The 19919-nt window shown below is 43.4% G+C and overlaps 2 protein-coding genes across 2 annotated transcripts in view; one reads left to right on the top strand and one right to left on the bottom strand.

Moving 5' to 3' along the window:
- si:ch211-106h4.4 (MAM and LDL-receptor class A domain-containing protein 1) overlaps nucleotides 1-19919 on the top strand; it is a 208028-nt gene that overhangs the window by 12783 nt on the left and 175326 nt on the right. The window lies entirely within an intron of this gene.
- mrc1b (mannose receptor, C type 1b) overlaps nucleotides 4200-19919 on the bottom strand; it is a 49349-nt gene continuing 33629 nt past the window's right edge. Inside the window, exons 17-31 of the mRNA XM_061921076.1 lie at nucleotides 18741-18904; nucleotides 18602-18663; nucleotides 16991-17091; nucleotides 16786-16928; nucleotides 12562-12667; nucleotides 11877-12001; nucleotides 11736-11780; nucleotides 11561-11663; nucleotides 8513-8745; nucleotides 8276-8441; nucleotides 8010-8174; nucleotides 6116-6232; nucleotides 5883-6038; nucleotides 5783-5812; nucleotides 4200-5322 (exon numbers count right to left, since the gene is read on the bottom strand). Coding sequence (XP_061777060.1) covers nucleotides 5075-5322; nucleotides 5783-5812; nucleotides 5883-6038; nucleotides 6116-6232; nucleotides 8010-8174; nucleotides 8276-8441; nucleotides 8513-8745; nucleotides 11561-11663; nucleotides 11736-11780; nucleotides 11877-12001; nucleotides 12562-12667; nucleotides 16786-16928; nucleotides 16991-17091; nucleotides 18602-18663; nucleotides 18741-18904 — 1964 coding nt within the window. The 3' untranslated portion in view covers nucleotides 4200-5074. The remainder of the gene's footprint in view (nucleotides 5323-5782; nucleotides 5813-5882; nucleotides 6039-6115; nucleotides 6233-8009; nucleotides 8175-8275; nucleotides 8442-8512; nucleotides 8746-11560; nucleotides 11664-11735; nucleotides 11781-11876; nucleotides 12002-12561; nucleotides 12668-16785; nucleotides 16929-16990; nucleotides 17092-18601; nucleotides 18664-18740; nucleotides 18905-19919) is intronic.

Raw genomic sequence — 19919 nt, 5'->3', positions numbered from 1 at the left:
CTACAATATACACCCCCGCTACCACCAAACTTAAACCCGCCGCCGAAAAGAGGCATTCAATTTGTATTTTTATCTTATTTGATATGCCATTGATATTTTTTAATTATTATTATTTAAAACACGATTTTGCATGTTACTAAAGTTATATAAGCCTTGCTTGGTCAATATTCAATGCAAAACATGTTTGGGTCCCTATTAAAGGATTAATTTGTTCAACCTCGGCCCGCGGCTTCGTTCAGTTTTGAATTTTGACCCACTCCGTATTTGAGTTTGACACCCCTGATTTAAAACAATATGAGTATGTGAGGAGCCCCCACACGTGTGACGTCATCGTCTGCGACGTCCGGTAGAGGCAGGGCTTTTCTCCAGTTGCCAACTTTATCGTGGATGTTCTCTACTAAACCCTTTCAGCAAAAATATGGCAATATGGCGAAATGATGAAGTATGACACATAGAATGGAGCTGCTATCCCCGTTTAAATAAGAACATCTCATTTCAGTAGGCCTTTAATGCAGTCGAAACCAAGATAACTAGTTGTCTTATTTCATACCACAGGCTACTAGACCAACCATCTTCTCTCACACTCTTAACCGCCTAGCCCATGCTAGCGTAAAGTTACACTCACCTAAAGCTGACGCGTGTGTTTCTATCAAAGCCTAATTCTAGTCTACTTTTCTACGTGGTCCTCGTCCTTTCGTGTGGAAGCATGCATCTATCTGTCGGGTGCTGGATTCTCTATGCACTTGCGTGTGAAGGAATATAAGATTACAGTCTCTATGCATTTCTGGCATTATATCATAGTTGCCTTGTTATATTACTGCATAAGTTTGTTCTTTTTTTGCGATAATTTGTTTGTGTTTCGTACAGCAAATGTGCAAGTGAGCATTATGTGGTTGAAAAGTATTAAAATATAAAAACCCTGACAATGTGTGGCCTTCCATTCAAGGTGAAAGGTACTACCCATGTTCTCACACTGTAATACGTTAGGAACAGGAAATGTAACTGTCTGACGTTATATACGATATTGTAGTCTACTGTACTAAAATATAGTCTTAAATAGCCATAGTGACAAGATGGAGCCACATAGTTTGTTGTTTGAGTACACCTTAACACCTAAACAATGGATGTCCGCTAACTTTTTGCAACTCAACGCCAAAAAAACGGAAATGCTGATTATCGGTCCTGCTAGACACCGACCTCTATTTAGTAATACAACTTTAACATTTGACAACCAAACAATTAAACAAGGCGACACGGTAAAGAATCTGGGTATTATCTTCGACCCAACTCTCTCCTTTGAGTCACACATTAAAAGCGTTACTAAAACAGCCTTCTTTCATCTCCGTAATATCGCAAACATTTGCTCCATTCTGTCCACTAAAGACGCTGAGATCATTATCCATGCGTTTGTAACGTCTCGCCTCGATTACTGTAACGTATTATTTTGGGGTCTCCCCATGTCTAGCATTAAAAGATTACAGTTGGTACAAAATGCGGTTGCTAGACTTTTGACAAGAACAAGAAAGTTTGATCACATTACGCCTGTACTGTATATACCTTTATATACATATATACATACATATATACCTATACTGTATATACCTTTATATACAGATATACATACATATATACCTATACTGTATATACCTTTATATACATATATACATACATATATACCTATACTGTATATACCTTTATATACATATATACATACATATATACCTATACTGTATATACCTTTATATACATATATACATACATATATACCTATACTGTATATACCTTTATATACAGATATACATACATATATACCTATACTGGCTCACCTGCACTGGCTTCCTGTGCACTTAAGATGTGACTTTAAGGTTTTACTACTTACGTATAAAATACTACACGGTCTAGCTCCATCCTATCTTGCCGATTGTATTGCACCATATGTCCCGGCAAGAAATCTGCCTTCAAAGAACTCTGGCTTATTAGTGATTCCCAAAGCCCAAAAAAAGTCTGCGGGCTATAGAGCGTTTTCCGTTCTGGCTCCAGTACTCTGGAATGCCCTCCCGGTAACAGTTTGAGATGCCACCTCAGTAGAAGCATTTAAGTCTCACCTTAAAACTCATTTGTATACTCTAGACTTTAAATAGACTCCCTTTTTAGATCAGTTGATCTGCCGTTTCTTTTCTTTTTCTCGTATGTCCCACTCTCCCTTGTGGAGGGGGTCCGGTCCGATCCGGTGGCCATGTACTGCTTGCCTGTGTATCGGCTGGGGACATCTCTGCGCTGCTGATCCGCCTCCACTTGGGATGGTTTCCTGCTGGCTCCGCTGTGAACGGGACTCTCGCTGCTGTGTTGGATCCGCTTTGGACTGGACTCTCGCGACTGTGTTGGATCCATTGTGGATTGAACTTTCACAGTATCATGTTAGACCCGCTCGACATCCATTGCTTTCCTCCTCTCCAAGGTTCTCATAGTCATCATTGTCACCGACGTCCCACTGGGTGTGAGTTTTCCTTGCCCTTATGTGGGCCTACCGAGGATGTCGTAGTGGTTTGTGCAGCCCTTTGAGACACTAGTGATTTAGGGCTATATAAGTAAACATTGATTGATTGATTGATTGACCTGGGGCCTGATTTACTAAAAGTTTATGTCAGGCTTTCCCCTGACAGTTTGTCTATGTTTTAGTTTTTTCCTCTGGATTTGTCTGTTTCCTCTGTGTTTAGTATCTCCTGTCTTTAGTTCCTATTTGGTCAGCTTCCTGTCTCGTTCCCTGAGTGCTGTGTTCCTCCTCAGCTGCGGCTGATTGGCACCTGGCCACACCTGTTGCCAATCAGCCCGCTCCTATTTGTACCTGCTTTGTCTTGTGTCAGTTGCTGGATCATTGTACTGTCATTTGTATTGTCGTTGCCACATATCGCTCTTGTCGTGCTGCGTGTCGTTTTGTTACAGCTACTACCTGTCATGCTACATTTTTTCCTGGTCGTCGTAGCGCTAGACAGTTTCTGTTAGCACTAGTTATTTCTAGTTTTTCAGTTTGCTATCCACGAGCTTCCAAGCTAAAGTTCCTGTTTGTTTTCTAGCTTCCAGTGCTAGCTCCCTTAGTTTGTTATTCCACCCACATGCGGGCTCTTTGTTTGTTCTTGTTTTGTTTTAATTTAATCATGTTTTCGTATTCTATGCCTGCGTCCGTCTCTGCATCTTGGGGTTGAACAACAAATACCCCTGACAGTTTGCATGTACTAATACTAAAACATGTGCAAACTTGAGAGGACAAGCAAAGTGGATTATGTCTCTAAAAGGGAACTGCATATGTTGTGGGGGAATTTTGCCTACCGTTTACAATCATTATGAAAAACACCACGATGGATGGATTTTTTTTTTTAATGCATTCTAAATCTCCATCCAGCCATCTTATATGAGGTCGGGTCGCGGGTGCAACAGCCTAAGTAGGGAAGCCTTGACTTTCCTCTCCCCAGCCACGTGGTCCAGCTCCTCCCGGGGGATCCTGAAGCGTTCCCAGAATCCAGAAAAAGTCTGCAGGCTAGTACTCTGGAATGCCCTCCCGGTAATAGTTAGAGATGCTACCTCACTAGAAGCATTTAAGTCTCATCTTAAAACTCATTTTTATACTCAACCTTTATATAGACCCCCTTTTAGACCAGTTGATCTGCCGTTTCTTTTCTGCTCTGCCCCCCTCTCCTTCTTGGAGGGTGAGACACAGGTTTGATGGCCAGGGAGGAAGCGCTGGCTGTCCAAAGTCGGGACCCGGGGTGGTCCGCTCACCTGTGCATAAGTTGGGGACATCTCTGCGCTGCTGACCTGTCTCCGCTCGGGATGGTCTCCTGCTGGCCCCACTATGGACTGGACTCTCACTATATGTTAGATCCACTATGGACTGGACTCTCACACTATTATGCTAGATCCACTTGACGTCCATTGCACCGGTCGCCTTGGGGAACCCTCCAAGCTTTGTCATTGTTACTGTATCCCATTAGGTTGAGTTTTTCCTTGCCCTGATGTGGGATCTGTCATTGTGGCTTGTGCAGCCCTTTGAGACACTCATGATTGAGGGCTATATAAGTAAATATTGATTGATTGATAGTGCAAGGTATTTAGATCTCAGTAAATCAGGCCCTTGGTCCTCCCGAAGAAAATACCTCAGCTTGCAATGGTCCAGTATACAGTTTGCCAATGTGGACACGGGACACAATGAATGGACGGACTTTAATCTTGGAGAATTGTACCAGACAACTTTATGTACTGATGTTGGTTGACAGAGCGCTACTTAAACACACACAACAGGTGGCTAACAATGTTGATGAACTGTGAGAAGGGAGTGTGAGTGTATTTACTGGTAAGTCCAAGGGTTCTGTGTGGCCAAATTGTAGCTTTAGCATTCAGCGTGTAGCAGCTACTAGAGTTACATCAAAATGCACGTTATCGCTGGATACATTTCCTGGATCAGATATTGAAAAGCAAAAAATAGAAAATGTACGATCCCAACCACAGTAGCTGGGCTAACAGATGCTAGTGCGAGTCAATGAATGGTTGTGGTGTCTCAGGAGAGAAAAGGCAAAGCAAATCGGTGTTTCAAGGGGCAGCATCGGACGCCGAAAAAAGTTAAGACGAATCGGAGATTTTACAACTTGTCCTGATAAGAAAATTGAAGAGCGGCCGGTCAATCCGTGGCTTTTACGGCAGACTTGATCAGTGTCCAACTTGGCTAAACCTCCTGTCAACATTGTTTGGAAAGATGATTGATCCTTGAGCGTTTAAAAAAAAAAAAAGTTTCCTACCCCCTAAAATTCCCTGGTGGATGTTTGAATTGTCATTCGGAGCGACGTACACCAACAGTAGGGCGCGACCACGTCCTGCCTCCGTGTGCAGACGGCAGACCACGACCCAATCACTTCCCATGAGACGTCCCAGAGCCTAAACAGTTCAGTTCCATGAGGTCGGACGCGGTCGACTTCAAAGAAACTCCCGCTTCTTATTAAATTAGTGATTTATATACCAGTAGAACACAAAGATGGAGGGCAGGATGTGTTTACGTCCCACCAGGACTCTGCCGACTGCTGGATCACAGAGCAATGATGGGCTCCGGGATCTCCTCCTCGGCCTTCTCCATCAGTTTATTGGTGTCCACCACGTCGGGCTGCGTTCGCTCTCGGCCGAAGTACAGCGGGTTTTCGAAGGTGGGCAGCGACCGCGAAGACCTCTTGTAGAGGAAGAAGGCGAGGACAATCAGCGAGGAGGTGAGGGTGATGATCAGCACCACGATCAGGCTGGTGTGCCCACGGGAGCCGGAATCTGGACCCCCTCGGGGCTCTGCACACATCAACAAGGGGGCGAGTCAAAGATCCACCATGTGACAGGAGCGCTCTGCTGTTTTTGAGGTACCCGCTGAAAAAGATCTTCTCAATAACCTGCTCAGTGGCCTAGTGGTTAGTGTCCCTCCTGAGATCGGCAGGTCGTCAGTTCAAACCCCGGCCCAGTCACACCAAAGGCTATAAGAATCTAATGCAAATATTCCACTCAAAGATCCACTATGTAATATCAGTGCACTGCTGTTTTTGAGAATCTAATGCAAATATTCCATTTAAAGATCCACTATGTAATATGAGTGTACTGCTGTTTTTGAGAATCTAATGCAAATATTCCATTTAAAGATCCACTATGTAATATGAGTGCACTGCTGAGTTGGGGAAGGTGCTAGAGCAAAGCTAGTCAAAGATCCTCTATATGACAGGAGTGCTGCTCAGTAAGAAGAGAAGACGAAGGAACTCACGTGATTCCGGGTCCTTTTCTGTGGGCATCACTGTTGGACAATCAGAAAGCAAACGTCAACTCTTGATGTGGTTACATTTGGTAAACGGGGTCCGAGCTACCTTTGGGGGTCTCACAGATGTACGCCCGGTCATGCCACTTGCTGCCGGACGTCCAAGTCCCGTCAGCGGTTTTTATCTCCCCAAAGTCTCTCTCGTTGTCACCTGGAGACCAGTTGGTGTAGTCCAGTGTAGTTTTATCCAACCACATCCACGTTCCTGCCAGCAAGCAAGCAAGCATCCGTTAAGTCAGAATCTGTTCTTGCACATTTTTGCCCTGGTGTGGCAGAAAGTACCTTTGTGGGTTTTGTACAGTCCCACCCAGAAGGAGCTGTGGCTGTCCTGGAACACCTCGATGTGGTTTTGAATGAAGTCCTGTTCCTCGGGGTCTTCTATACTGGCCAGAAGTCCCCCTTGGCGATAGGAAGCAATTTTGGTTTAGACAACAACAAAAGGGCCGTGCGGTGGAAAGGTGGGACTCGAACCCGGGTGGGATTTTTCAACATTTTTGGGACTTTTGTTGCCTTTTTGAGGTATCGGACTGTCTTATTGTGGCAGTTGGCTCCCTGTATGATCAGTGTCAGAACATAGTCCACTCCCTGTATGATCAGTGTCAGAACATAGTCCACTCCATGTATGATCAGTGTCAGAACATAGTCCACTCCCTGTATGATCAGTGTCAGAACATAGTCCGCTCCCTGTATGATCAGTGTCAGAACATAGTCCACTCCATGTATGATCAGTGTCAGAACATAGTCCGCTCCCTGTATGATCAGTGTCAGAACTTAGTCCACTCCCTGTATGATCAGTGTCAGAACATAGTCCACTCCATGTATGATCAGTGTCAGAACATAGTCCGCTCCCTGTATGATCAGTGTCAGAACATAGTCCGCTCCCTGTATGATCAGTGTCAGAACATAGTCCACTCCCTGTATGATCAGTGTCAGAACATAGTCCGCTCCCTGTATGATCAGTGTCAGAACTTAGTCCACTCCCTGTATGATCAGTGTCAGAACATAGTCCACTCCATGTATGATCAGTGTCAGAACATAGTCCGCTCCCTGTATGATCAGTGTCAGAACATAGTCCGCTCCCTGTATGATCAGTGTCAGAACATAGTCCACTCCCTGTATGATCAGTGTCAGAACATAGTCCACTCCATGTATGATCAGTGTCAGAACATAGTCCGCTCCCTGTATGATCAGTGTCAGAACATAGTCCACTTCCTGTATGATCAGTGTCAGAGCCTGTTCTGCATTGCTGGCAGTAAGTCGGACACATTTCCAGTGAGGGTTGGACTCCGCCAAGGCTGTCCTTTGTCACCCATTCTGTTCATAACTTTTATGGACAAAATTTCTAGGCGCAGTCAAGGCGTTGAGGGGTTCCGGTTTGGTGACCGCAGGATTAGGTCTCTGCTTTTTGCAGATGATGTGGTCCTGATGGCTTCATCTGGCAGGGATCTTCAGCTCTCACTGGATCGGTTCGCAGCCGAGTGTGAAGTGACAGGAATGAGAATCAGCACCTCCAAGTCCGAGTCCATGGTTCTCGCCCAGAAAAGGGTGGAGTGCCATCTCCGGGTTGGGGAGGAGACCCTGCCCCAAGTGGAGAAGTTCAAGTACCTAGGAGTCTTGTTCACGAGTGAGGGAAGAGTGGATCGTGAGATCGACAGGCGGATCGGTGCGGCGTCTTCAGTAATGCGGACGTTGTATCGATACGTTGTGGTGTAGAAGGAGCTGAGCCGGAAGGCAAAGCTCTCAATTTACCGGTCGATCTACTTTCCCATCCTCACCTATGGTCAGGAGCTTTGGGTCATGACCGAAAGGATAAGATCACAGGTACAAGCGGCTGAAATGAGTTTCCTCCGCCGTGTGGCGGGTCTCTCCCTTAGAGATAGGGTGAGAAGCTCTGCCATCCGGGAGGAACTCAAAGTAAAGCCGCTGCTCCTCCACATGGAGAGGAGCCAGATGAGGTGGTTCGGGCATCTGGTCAGGATGCCACCCGAACGCCTCCCTAGGGAGGTGTTTAGGGCACGTCCAACCGGTAGGAGGCCACGGGGAAGACCCAGGACACGTTGGGAAGACTATGTCTCCCGGCTGGCCTGGGAACGCCTTGGGATCCCCCGGGAAGAGCTGGATCAAGTGGCCAGGGAAAATAGTCGGATAAATACGGTGTCTAGGCTGTGGTTATTACCGTGTCTCACGCAGCTGGAGGCCGCGTCCGCCCATTCGATCTCGTCAGTGACAAACAAATAGCAATGAGACTTAAAGGGCAGCCAAGTGTAGCTCTGATGGTAGTCCACCATGCCCTCCTCGGGGCAAAGCCCCGGGTAGCTGGTAGACTGCGTTGGCGGCACATCTGGATTTGGTGAAAAAACATACAGATGTTGAGAGATTAGAAAGGACTGCGAAGGAACGCCAGTGATGATTTGTCGTGCTGTGGGGGGGGGGAGTTGTCACCTGTGGACTGCATGCAAACGCTGTACATGGTCTGGTTGCACAATGCCGTTTTAAATTTGCCGTTCAGGTCCAGGTACACACAAGGTCGGTCCTGGCTCGGCTCCCCTTCGTCCCAGCTGGCGAAAGGCATGTGCCAGCCGTCTATGTACCTAAAATAACCATCGGTCTGACCGCCGGATGAATATGTTACCTTTGAATGCACGTAGGTATCATTTCTCGCTTTCGGGGGCGGCGTACCTCCTTTTTGTTCAGTCCGATCCAAAGAGGGGCTTTGAGGTTTAACGCCAAAAGCTCCACGTAGGCCTGCGTCCACTCGTTCCTCAGGCTCGCCAGCTTAGCTTTATCGCCTTCGCAGTGCTTCTTGGCCTCGTCCCAGCTCAGTTTCTCAGTCACCGCCTTGATGCTGTCGTTTCCCAGAGTCATGTAGATGTTGGGAACCGCCGGCTCGGGCTGGGACGGGATACCCGAGTCTGTCCAGGGGGAGAAACCCAAGTGAACGACGTGTGGACTGAAATTGTTTTTTTTATTTTCTATTTAAAAAACGTTTTATTGGAGAATTACCAACGGAAAAAATTCTAGTCCAAGATCCACTACATCACAAGAAAGCGTCGCTGTTTTTGAGAATATCCTACAAAAATACTATTCAAATACCCTCCAACAGAAGCACCCCTCTATTTTTAAGGACACCTTGCAAAAAAATAGTCAAAGAAACACTTTGTAAAAGAGGTGCTCTGCTGTTTTTGAGAGATGCCTGCAAAAACGCTTCTCAAATTTTTTTTAACTGGAGAGTGCGCTGGTTTTGAAGATGTAATGCAAACACGCTGGTCAAAGATCCTTTGTCTGAGGGCATTGCTGGTTTTAAAAATCAACTCCCAAATCATCTCTGTTAGACTGAACAGCTTAGCTGTTTTCAAAAATGTAATGCAAAAGCCCAAGTCAAAAATCTACAATGTAACGACAGTGATCGGCAGTTTTTTTAGAACAATTTACGAAATGCTTGTCAAATATCCACTACATCACAAGAAAGCGTTGCTGTTTTTGAAAATATCCTACAAAAATACTATTCAAAAACCCTCCAACAGAAGTACCCCTCTATTTTTAAGGACATCTTGCAAATGACTAGTCAAAGAAACACTTTGTTAAAGAGGTGCTTTGCTGTTTTTGAGAGATGCCTGCAAAAACGCTTCTCAAAGATTGTTTTAACTGGAGTGCGCTGGTTTTGAGAATGTAATGGAAAAACACTGGTCAAAAATCTACAATGTAACAACAGTGATCGGCAGTTTTTTTTTTTGTTTTTTTTTACAAAAGATCCACTACATCACAAGAAAGCGTTGCTGTTTTTGAGAATCTCCTACAAAAATACTATTTAAAAACCCTCCAACAGGAGCACCCCTATATTTTTAAAGGACATCCTGCAAAAACACCAGTCAGTGACCCTCTTTGTTAAAATGGTGCTCTGCTGTTTTTGAGGGATGCCTGCAAAAACACTTCTCAAAGGTTGTCTAACTGAGTGTGCTGGTTTTGAGAATGTAATGCAAAAACACTGGTAGAAGATCCTTTGTCTAAGTCAGGGGTGCCCATTACGTCGATCGCGAGCTACCAGTCGACCGCGGGGGGTGTGTCAGTCGATCTCCAGCCAGGCTTTTAAAAAAAATAGACCTAAAAATGAGTGATCATCAATCTTCACCAAGACGTCACTTAAATGACATTCACGGTACCGGAGGGTCTTGTGAGATGACGCTGGCTGCTGCAAGATCATTATTATGAAAATATGACCGAGAGGAAGGCCAGAAACACTTTTTATTTCAACAGACTCTCGCGCCGTACCTTCCGTCAAAACTCTAAAGGCCGACTGCACATTTCCTATCTTCACAATAAAAGCCCTGCTTCATGCTGCCTGCGCTAACTAAATACAGAGTCTGGGAAAACTGGCGGTCATTTTTTCCTAATAATGAACTGGCAGCAGCCAGCGTCATCTCACAAGACCCTCGGGTGCCGTGAATGTCAATCAAGCAAGCTACGGAATTTGCCGCCAATGTTTTTCTTGTAAAGTGTATGGAAGCTGGATGAATTAGATGCCAAAAACCGGCGTTATCATCATTACTGTCTGACTCCAATCAATGCAAGTCATCAGAATCAGGTAATACACCAACTTATATTCTTGTCTTTGTGAAAGAAAGACATCTATATGTGTTACACATGCTTGTATTATCATTAAACACATTTAACTTGTTTACAAAAATGTCTCTTTCATAAATAAATAAATATAAATGATATATATAAATGAGGTAGATCCCCTCGAGTTGGTCAATTGAAAAGTAGCTCGCCTGCAGAAAAAGTGTGGGCACCCCTGCTCTAAGTGCATTGCTGGGTATAAGAATCAACTCCAAAAATCAGCTCTGCTGGACAGAACAGCTTAGCTGTTTTTGAAAATTTAATGCAAAAACCATGGCCAAAAATCTACAATGTAACAACAGTGTTCGGCTGCTTTTTTATTTTAGAACCAATTTAAGAAATGCTAGTCAAAGATCCTTTATATTACAAGACGGCTGTGCTGTTATTAAGGACCACCTGCCAAAAACTAGTCAAAGAAACACTTTGGAAAAGAGTGCTCTGCTGTTTTTGAGCAATGCCTGCAAAAACACTTCTCAAAGACTGTCTAACTGAACTGAAGTGCGCTGTTCTGCTTATAAGGACCAACCGCAAATGCTTTTATAATGGATCTTTGACTAGCGCAAAAGCGCTAGTCAAAGATCCATTATTGTATGTAATGGGTGCACTGCTGTTTAACAATGCACTGCAAGATAAAAATGGTCTGTATTGCAGAATGACTCTGCTGTTTTTGAGAATCAAATTAATAAAAAGGCCAGTCAAATATTTACTTTGACTCTAATTTTAGCAGTTGATCCTCAAAAACAGCGGAACACTTCTGTTACAAAGATATTTTAAGGACTGACTGCAAAATTGCTAGTCAAAGATCCATTATTGTATGTAACAGGGGTGCACTGCTGTTTTTAACAATGAACTGCAAAATTGCAAGACTAAAATTGTCTACATGGCAGGATGGCTCAGCTGTTTTTGAGGCTCTAATGCAAAAACGCTGGTCTCAGATTTACTTTGACTCCAATTTTAGCAGTTGATCCTCAAAAACAGCAGAACACTTCTGTTACAAAGATCTTTTAAGGACTGACTGCAAAAGCGCTGGTCAAAGATCCTCTATACAACAGGAGTTTTTAACAAATGTGTAATCTTTTGCCTTTGAAAAAAAAAAACAGCTCATCCTACCGAGACTCCTGGTGCAAATAAATCCGTTGCTGTCGTTGCAGGACTTGATCGTCCATTTTCCAATTCCATGGGCGGGATTGTTTGTCATGAGAACACAATTTTCCTAGTGCAGGACAGGAAGTTAGGATTGTTAAATACCATTTATCGCATTTACGGAATAAATGGGGAGTCTTACCTCATTCCATCTTTGGTAAAAACTCCCCTGGCGACGTCTGTTCACCTAAAAATATTTCAAAAACATATCAAAAAACTGCACTTCTCTCTTTTCCAATCCGGTGCTGTGAAGTGGATAGTGACATTCCAAAAGTGCACTTACGGAATAGACCCAGTTGGTGTATTGTCTGGGTTTGCCGTCGCTCCAAAAGAAGGCGTCCTGAGTCAAACTGTTCAAGCCGATCCACAGGTCTGAAGACACTTCCGCCATTTTGGTGGTCAAAAACGCTGCGTAGAGAAGGGCCATTCATGCGTTCATTTCTGACGGAATGATCTTCTACTATTCATTTTCACACATTCTCTTCGTCACGACTCCTGTGCTTGAATGCAGGGCTGTGAACGGGTTTCATCCGGCCCGCGGGATGAGGTCGGCAAGTATAAAATAGAGCATACTTGCCAACCTTGAGACCTCCGAATTCAGGAGATTGGGCGGCGTTGGGAAGTATATTTTTAGCTAGAATTCCTGGGACGGCGTGGTGCATGTGGGAGAGTGGCCGTGTGCAACCTGAGGGTCCCTGGTTCAATCCCCACCTAGTACCAACCTCGTCACGTCCGTTGTGTCCTGAGCAAGACAATTCACCCTTGCTCCTGATGGGTGCTGGTGAGCGCCTTGCATGGCAGCTCCCTCCATCAGTGTGTGAATGTGTGTGAATGTGGAAGTAGTGTCAAAGCGCTTTGAATACCTTGAAGGTATGAAAGCGCTATACAAGTATAACCCATTTACCATTTAATCCATTTACCCCTGCTTTAATGTCATTACTGGAAACACAAGGACCCAAGGTGCTAACCTTGCACGCGCCTGGTGGCGATAGAGACTAGATTCCCTCCCATGGTGATGCACTGCTTCCTGGCTTCTTCCCAGGTGGTCTTCCGGTTACTGTTGATGCTGTAACACTACAAACACAGCAGTTATTAATCCTGCTTTTGCACATTTTACAGACGGACCGACGCAGGGCTGTAATAGTAGAGTGGAATATCTCACAGTGCATCTCATTAATAGCTTGTTGGTTCAAGAAAATGACGAGAAGCCAATCAAAAAATACGCCACAGGTCGCACGATTTAGTAAAAAGAGTTATTTCAGATGAAAAATAAGTAACCCACGACATACTGTATAATAAGACATAAAAACAGTCGGGTTTTAGCACTTAAGTGCAAAAGATGTAACTCCATTGAAATTTTAACAGCAAAGTGTAATAAGAAGTCAACCACTTCAATATAAGATAGAGAAGCCTGGATTTAATATAAAAAATATGTTTTTAACATTTAAGTCTAAAAATAAATCAAGCACTTTAAGATTACCAGGTAAATATGCTTAGTTTTAATATTAAAATTCATGTAGTTTATACAAAATGTAGTTAATATTCAAGTGTAAAAATGACTGATTAGACCTCAATAATAAAAACAACAACAAATGCTTCACTTTTAACATTCAAGCATAAGAAAAAGGTTAATCGACCTTATTAATATTGAGACGTAAAAGGGCTTGTTTTTTTTTTTAACATTGAAGCGTAAAAATAAGTTAACTCACGCTAATAATAAAACATAAAAACGTTCTGCTTTTAACGTTCAAGCAAACAAATAATCGACCTAAATAACAAGACATTAAAAAAAAACATCCATCCATTCTTTTTCTACCGCTTATTCCAGACATAAAAAAAAAACATCCATCCATCCATTTTCTACCACTTATTCCCTTTTGGGGTCATTTTTTTAAATTAAAGCATAAAAAAAAAATGTGAACCAACCCTTAAAGACAAGATATGAAAAGCTTCTTTTTAACATTCACGGAAAGAACCGACGCTCAAAATAAGACGACAAAAATGCAGTTTTTAACATTCAAGTGTAACAAAAAAAAAAGTTGTCTCTTCAGAACGTAAATGAATAGAAAACGTTATTTTAACTTTAATGACCCATTTGGTGCCTCCGGACAAAGGTATTACCAACTCAGTAGCCTAGTGGTTAGAGTGTCCGCCTTGAGGTCGGTAGGTTGTGAGTTCAAACCTCGGCCGAGTCATACCAAAGTCTATGAAAATGGGAGCCATTACCTCCCTGCTTGGCACTCAGCATCAAGGCTTGGAATTTGGGGATAAATCACCAAATATGATGCCCGGGCGCGGCCACCGCTGCTGCTCACTGCTCCCCTCACCTCCCACACTGCAAACACTGAAATCTAACTAAGATTAAATATCTCAAATAATGGTGATATTTGCTTATTTTCTGTCTAATGAGATAAGTCTTCTCACTAAGCAGATTTTATCTCAGTCTTTTACTTGTTTTGAGGGTTTTGGTCCTAAATGATCTCAGTAAGATATTACAGCTTGTTGCTGAGATTTGATGACCTGCAGTGGGGCCAAAAAGTATTTAGTCAGCCAGCGATTGTGCAAGTTCTCCCACTTCAAATGATGACAGAGGTCTGTCATTTTCATCATAGGTACACTTCAACTGTGAGAGACAGAATGTGGAAAAAAATCCAGGAATTCACATTGTAGGAATTTTAAAGAATTTTTGTAAATTATGGTCAAAAATAAGTATTTGGCCAATAAAAAAAATTCAACTCAATACTTTGTAATATAACTTTTGTTGGCAATAACAGAGGTCAAACGATTATTATAGGTCTTTACCAGGTTTGCACACACAGTAGCAGGTATTTTGGCCCATTCCTCCATGCAGATCTTCTCGAGAGCAGTGATGTTTTGGGGCTGTCGCCGAGCAACACAGACTTTCAACTCCCTCCACAGATTTTCTATGGGGTTGAGGTCTGGAGACTGGCTAGGCCACTCTAGGACTTTCAAATGCTTCTTACGGAGCCACTCCCTCGTTGCCCAGGCGGTGTGTTTGGGATCATTGTCATGCTGGAAGACCCAGCCACGTTTCATCTTCAAAGCTCTCGCTGATGGAAGGAGGTCTTGGCTCAAAATCTCAGGATACATGGCCCCATTCATTCTTTCCTTAACACGGATCAGTCGTCCTGTACCCTTAGCAGAAAAACAGCCCCAAAGCATGATGTTTCCACCCCCATGCTTCACAGTAGGCATGGTGTTCTTGGGATGCAACTCAGTATTCTTCTTCCTCCAAACACGACGAGTTGAGTTTATATCAAAAAGTTCTATTTTAGTTTCATCTGACCACATGACATTCTCCCAATCCTCTGCTGTATCATCCATGTGCTCTCTGGCAAACTTCAGACGGGTCTGGACATGCACTGGCTTAAGCAGGGGGACACGCCTGGCACTGCAGGATTTGATTCCCTGTCGGCGTAGTGTGTTACTGATGGTAACCTTTTGTTACTTTGGTCCCAGCTCTCTGCAGGTCATTCACCAGGTTCTCATTATCTTTTTGACCCCAAGGGATGAGATCTTGCGTGGAGCCCCAGATCGAGGGAGATTATCAGTGGTCTTGTTTGTCTTCCATTTTCTGATAAATGCTCCCACAGTTGATTTTCTCACAGCAAGCTGCTTGCCTATTGTAGATTCACTCTTCCCAGTCTGGTGCAGGTCTACAATTCTTTTCCTGGTGTCCTTTGACAGCTCTTTTGTCTTGGCCAAAGTGGAGTTTGGAGTCTGACTGTTTGAGGCTGTGGACAGGTGTCTTTTATACAGATAACTAGTTCAAACAGGTTCCATTAATACAGGTAACAAGTGGAGGACAGAAGAGCTTCTTAAAGAAGAAGTTACAGGTCTTTGAGAGCCAGAGATATTTCTTGTTTGAAGTGACCAAATACTTATTTTCCACCATAATTTACAAGTAAATTCTTTAAAATTCCTGCAATGGGAATTCCTGGATTTTTTTTTAACATTCTGTCTCCCCCAGTTGAAGTGTACCTATGAAGAAGATTACAGACCTCTGTCATCATTTGAAGTGGGAGAACTTGCACAATCGCTGGCTGACTAAATACTTTTTTGCCCCACTGTATTTTGAGTAAATCCTGCTTGAAACTAGAATCTCAAGTGTTGCAAAGCTGTGTCATCAACACAAGTATAAAACTGCTTTTTCAAAGTAAGAATTTTTTATTTCAAGCATGAAATAAAAAATCCTGACTTTGACACAATTGTGCCTCGTATTAATACAGATGACAGCCAAATGGACTTTGCTGTTTTATTTTCAATGAAACAATAGAAAAATATGTACTCTTTAGTAGTACAGTTATTTGTCAAAACGTGGACTATGGTGTGGTTTGTTTTCCCGGAATGCAAAGGAAGGTGACGGGACATGGCGTGAAGGTAAAGACAAATCTAAATGTATCTATAAAAAAAGTGCAAACTAAAGGCGGAGAACAAACTTGGCTAAAAAACAAAAACTACCACAAAAGCAAAATTATGGATATGCAACAAAAGACTCGCTAAACGTGACATAAATCAACAAAACTTACTTGGAAGGAAATGAGCAGAGCGATACATAACCAGAGTGAACAGAGCATGGAGCAACAACAATGACGCCAGCCCGACTGCCTGGCAACTACAAGCTTAAATAATAGTGACATGATTAACACAGGTGCGTGAGTTCTAAACAAATCAAGTGCCTGAGTCCAAATGAGTACAGGTGAGCTAATCGGTCGTCATGGTGACAAAACAATGGGGTGTAAATAGGAACTAAAAAGAGTCTTAAACCAACAGAACATAACGAAACAAAAGGTGACCACAGAACATGACATTATTAGTGAGAATGTACTTATTCTAAGGTATTTTGGGCTTCATTGAAGTTAGCTAATTTTACTTGTTTTGAAAATTCTTGACAAGCCAAATGTTCTTGTTCTATTGGCAGATAATTTTGCTTAATTCAAATAAGATACCCCTCATTTTTGTATTTTCTATTCTTGTTTATGAACACTGACTTTTTGCAGTGCAGGGGGTGAACAAGGGGATGGGTCAAATGCAGAGAGTAATTTCACCACACCTAGTGGTACTTTAACTTGAACTATATTATAATACCCTTCGAAAAATAGTCATCAAAAGCCAAAAGAACCTGAAATTGTGGTCTAAACGTGACTTTTAAAGTTGGCCCCTCAACTTACCCTGGAGTCAAATTTGGTCCATTTAAGCGGACAGCCGCCTTTCGGGGGAACGGTGGGGCTGGCAGTGGTGTTGACGGGCACCGATGAGCCGCGCTTGCACATGAACTGGTGCTCCTCGCCGCAGTTGGAACCACGCCACAAGCCTGAGAGCAAAGTGGAAAGTTAGGAATGACGTTCCACCCGCAGTTCTCTTGAAAGGACTCACCCAAAAAGTAGTTCAAGGTAACACAGTTCTGGTCGTAGGAGTTGGGATCAGGTTGGTCCTCGTCCCATCTCTGGTACCCCACGGAAGTACCATCCATCCACCTTTTGAAGAACACACCACAACAATGGGACATTTCCACCACACTCATTTTGCATGGTCACTATCTTAAAAGCACACAGTAAATACAGCTCGGGTGTGTTCCGTAAACTCACTATATATAACAAGTTCATTTATGATCTGGAGTGCATGAGAAAATGGGAAAAGTGATGTTTTTTTCAAGCAGGTGAACGATGATTTATGTGATGACACTTCTTATGGAGCTAACTCAAAAACATATATTTGGAGGGTGCCTACAGCCACACAATGGGCCTGATCCACTAAGATCCAAATAAGTGTGTACAAAATATCAAATTGTGTGTGAACTACTAAGACTGCGTCTACAATTAGTAACAAGTACAAAAGTGGTGCCGACTTCCATATTAAATGAAGATTTTAGGTGTATACAGGCTGTCACCATGGAGACACTCATTTCCCTCCACATTTATGCCAGCATGTGGTCTAACCTGTGGAGTTTCATCATAATCACAAGTGGTAATAATGTATTAGTAGTCCAGAGTGCATGAAAAACTGGGGAAAAAGTAGAGATCTATTCTTTCCCAAAACAAGTGATGTTTATTTTAAGCAGGGGAACGATGATTTATGTAATGACACTACTTATGGAGCTAATTCAAAAACATATATTTGGAGGGTGCCTACAGCCACACAATGCGCTTGATCTACTAAGATCCAAATAAGTGTGTACAAAATATCAAATTGTGTGTACAATTGGTAACAAGTATAGAAGTGGTGAAGACTGCCATATTTAAATGAGGATATTACATGTACATAGGCTGGAGGGGAAGAAGGAGAAGCGAACTGTATTAACCTTGTAGATTGTTATAGTTAAGCTGTGTCAGTGTGCAGTGTGTTACCCAGTTTCCCCTAGGGCAGGGGTGTCAAACGGCCCGGGAACAGGTTTTATACGGGATGAGTTTGCCAAGTATAACAATTTGCAGAAAATTTCTGAATGAAAGAAACAGCTGTTCTAAATGTGTCCACTAGATGTCGCAATAGGAATTCTTTGTATCTATGTAGATCAGGGGTCGGCAACCCGCGGCTGCAGAGCTGCATGCGGCTCTTTGCCCACTCTGATGTGGCTCAGCTGCATAATCGCTGACCCCCTCTTTCCGGATTTTGGTGGCTAACTCAGGGCTAACATTCTCCGATTTTCAATTACATGAATTCTCCGCTTGATGCGCATGTGAATGATTCGGATGTTAATTGTGTGAAGTGATGTGAAGTGAATGATATTTATAGAGCACTTTTCTCTAGTGACTCAAAGCACTTTTACATAGTGAAAGCCAATATCTAAGTGACATTTAAAGCAGTGTGGGTGGCACTGGGAGCAGGTGGGTCAAGTGTCTTGCCCAAGGACACAACGGCAGTGACTAGGATGGCAAAAGCTGGGATCGAACCTGGAACCCTCAAGTTGCTGGCTTGCTCACGCGACCAACCGAGCTATACCAACGCCCCAATTGTTTTTATAAGATTTTTTCAGTTATTCCTACTCACCAAAATGAGCCGTCAAAGTCCACGGACAAACCAATGTAGTAAGTCCCATAGCTTCTGGACACCTATATCCACGCATGCAGACCAACAACCAGAATCACATAAGCATTAACAGTTTGTGACTTGGCGTCGGCGTTCATACCTGTTTCCATAGGAAGATGCTCTCGGCTTCACTGCTGATGGACACCAGATCGCCGTGTCTCTGCTGGCAGAAGTGACGAGCATCTTCCATAGCCTTGGTGTCTCTGTTGATGTAATACTGACTCCCTCGCCACTGCAACCAACCGTCTGCGGTCTCGTTATACACTGGAAGAGTCAGAAACATGGGTTACCTGACCGTCGCCCGTGTACATGCTGTAGTAGAGCGTGTACTAAGTCACAACGTAAAACTCATTTGTATACTCTAGCCTTTAAATAGACCCCCCTTTTAGATCAGTTGAGGCGCTAGCTGTCCAAACTGTGGGACGCAGGGTGGACCACTCATCTGTGCATCAGTTGGGGACGTCTCTGCACTGCTGACCTGTCTCCACTCAAGATGATCTCCTGCTGGCCCCACTATGCACTAGACTCTCACTATTATGTTGGATCCACTATGGACTGGACTCTCACACTATTATGTTAGATCCACTATGGACTGGACTCTCACTATTATGTTAGATCCACTATGGACTGGACTCTCACACTATTATGTTAGATCCACTATGGACTGGACTCTCACACTATTATGTTAGATCCACTATGGATTGGACTCTCACTATTATGTTAGATCCTCTATGGACTGGACGTTCACACTATTATGCTAGATCCACTATGGACTGGACTCACACACTATTATGTTAGATCCACTAGGGACTGGACTCACACACTATTATGTTAGATCCACTATGGACTGGACTCTCACACTATTATGTTAGATCCACTATGGACTGGACTCTCACTATTATGTTAGATCCACTATGGACTGGACTCTCACTATTATGCTAGATCCACTATGGACTGGACTCACACACTATTATGTTAGATCCACTAGGGACTGGACTCACACACTATTATGTTAGATCCACTATGGACTGGACTCTCACACTATTATGTTAGATCCACTATGGACTTGACTTTCACAATATTATGTTAGATCCACTATGGACTGGACTCTCACACTATTATGTTAGATCCACTATGGACTTGACTTTCACAATATTATGGTCCCCAGAGCTGCGGTCCCCTCCAAGGTTTCTCACTGTCATCCCATTGGGTTGAGTTTTTCCTTGCCCTGATGTGGGATCTGAGCCGAGGATGTGGTTGTGGCTTGTGCAGCCCTTTG

The sequence above is a fragment of the Nerophis ophidion genome, linkage group LG14 (genome assembly GCF_033978795.1).
Source record: "Nerophis ophidion isolate RoL-2023_Sa linkage group LG14, RoL_Noph_v1.0, whole genome shotgun sequence".
Classification (NCBI taxonomy): domain Eukaryota; kingdom Metazoa; phylum Chordata; class Actinopteri; order Syngnathiformes; family Syngnathidae; genus Nerophis; species Nerophis ophidion.
This window is presented reverse-complemented; position numbering and strand designations above follow the sequence as displayed.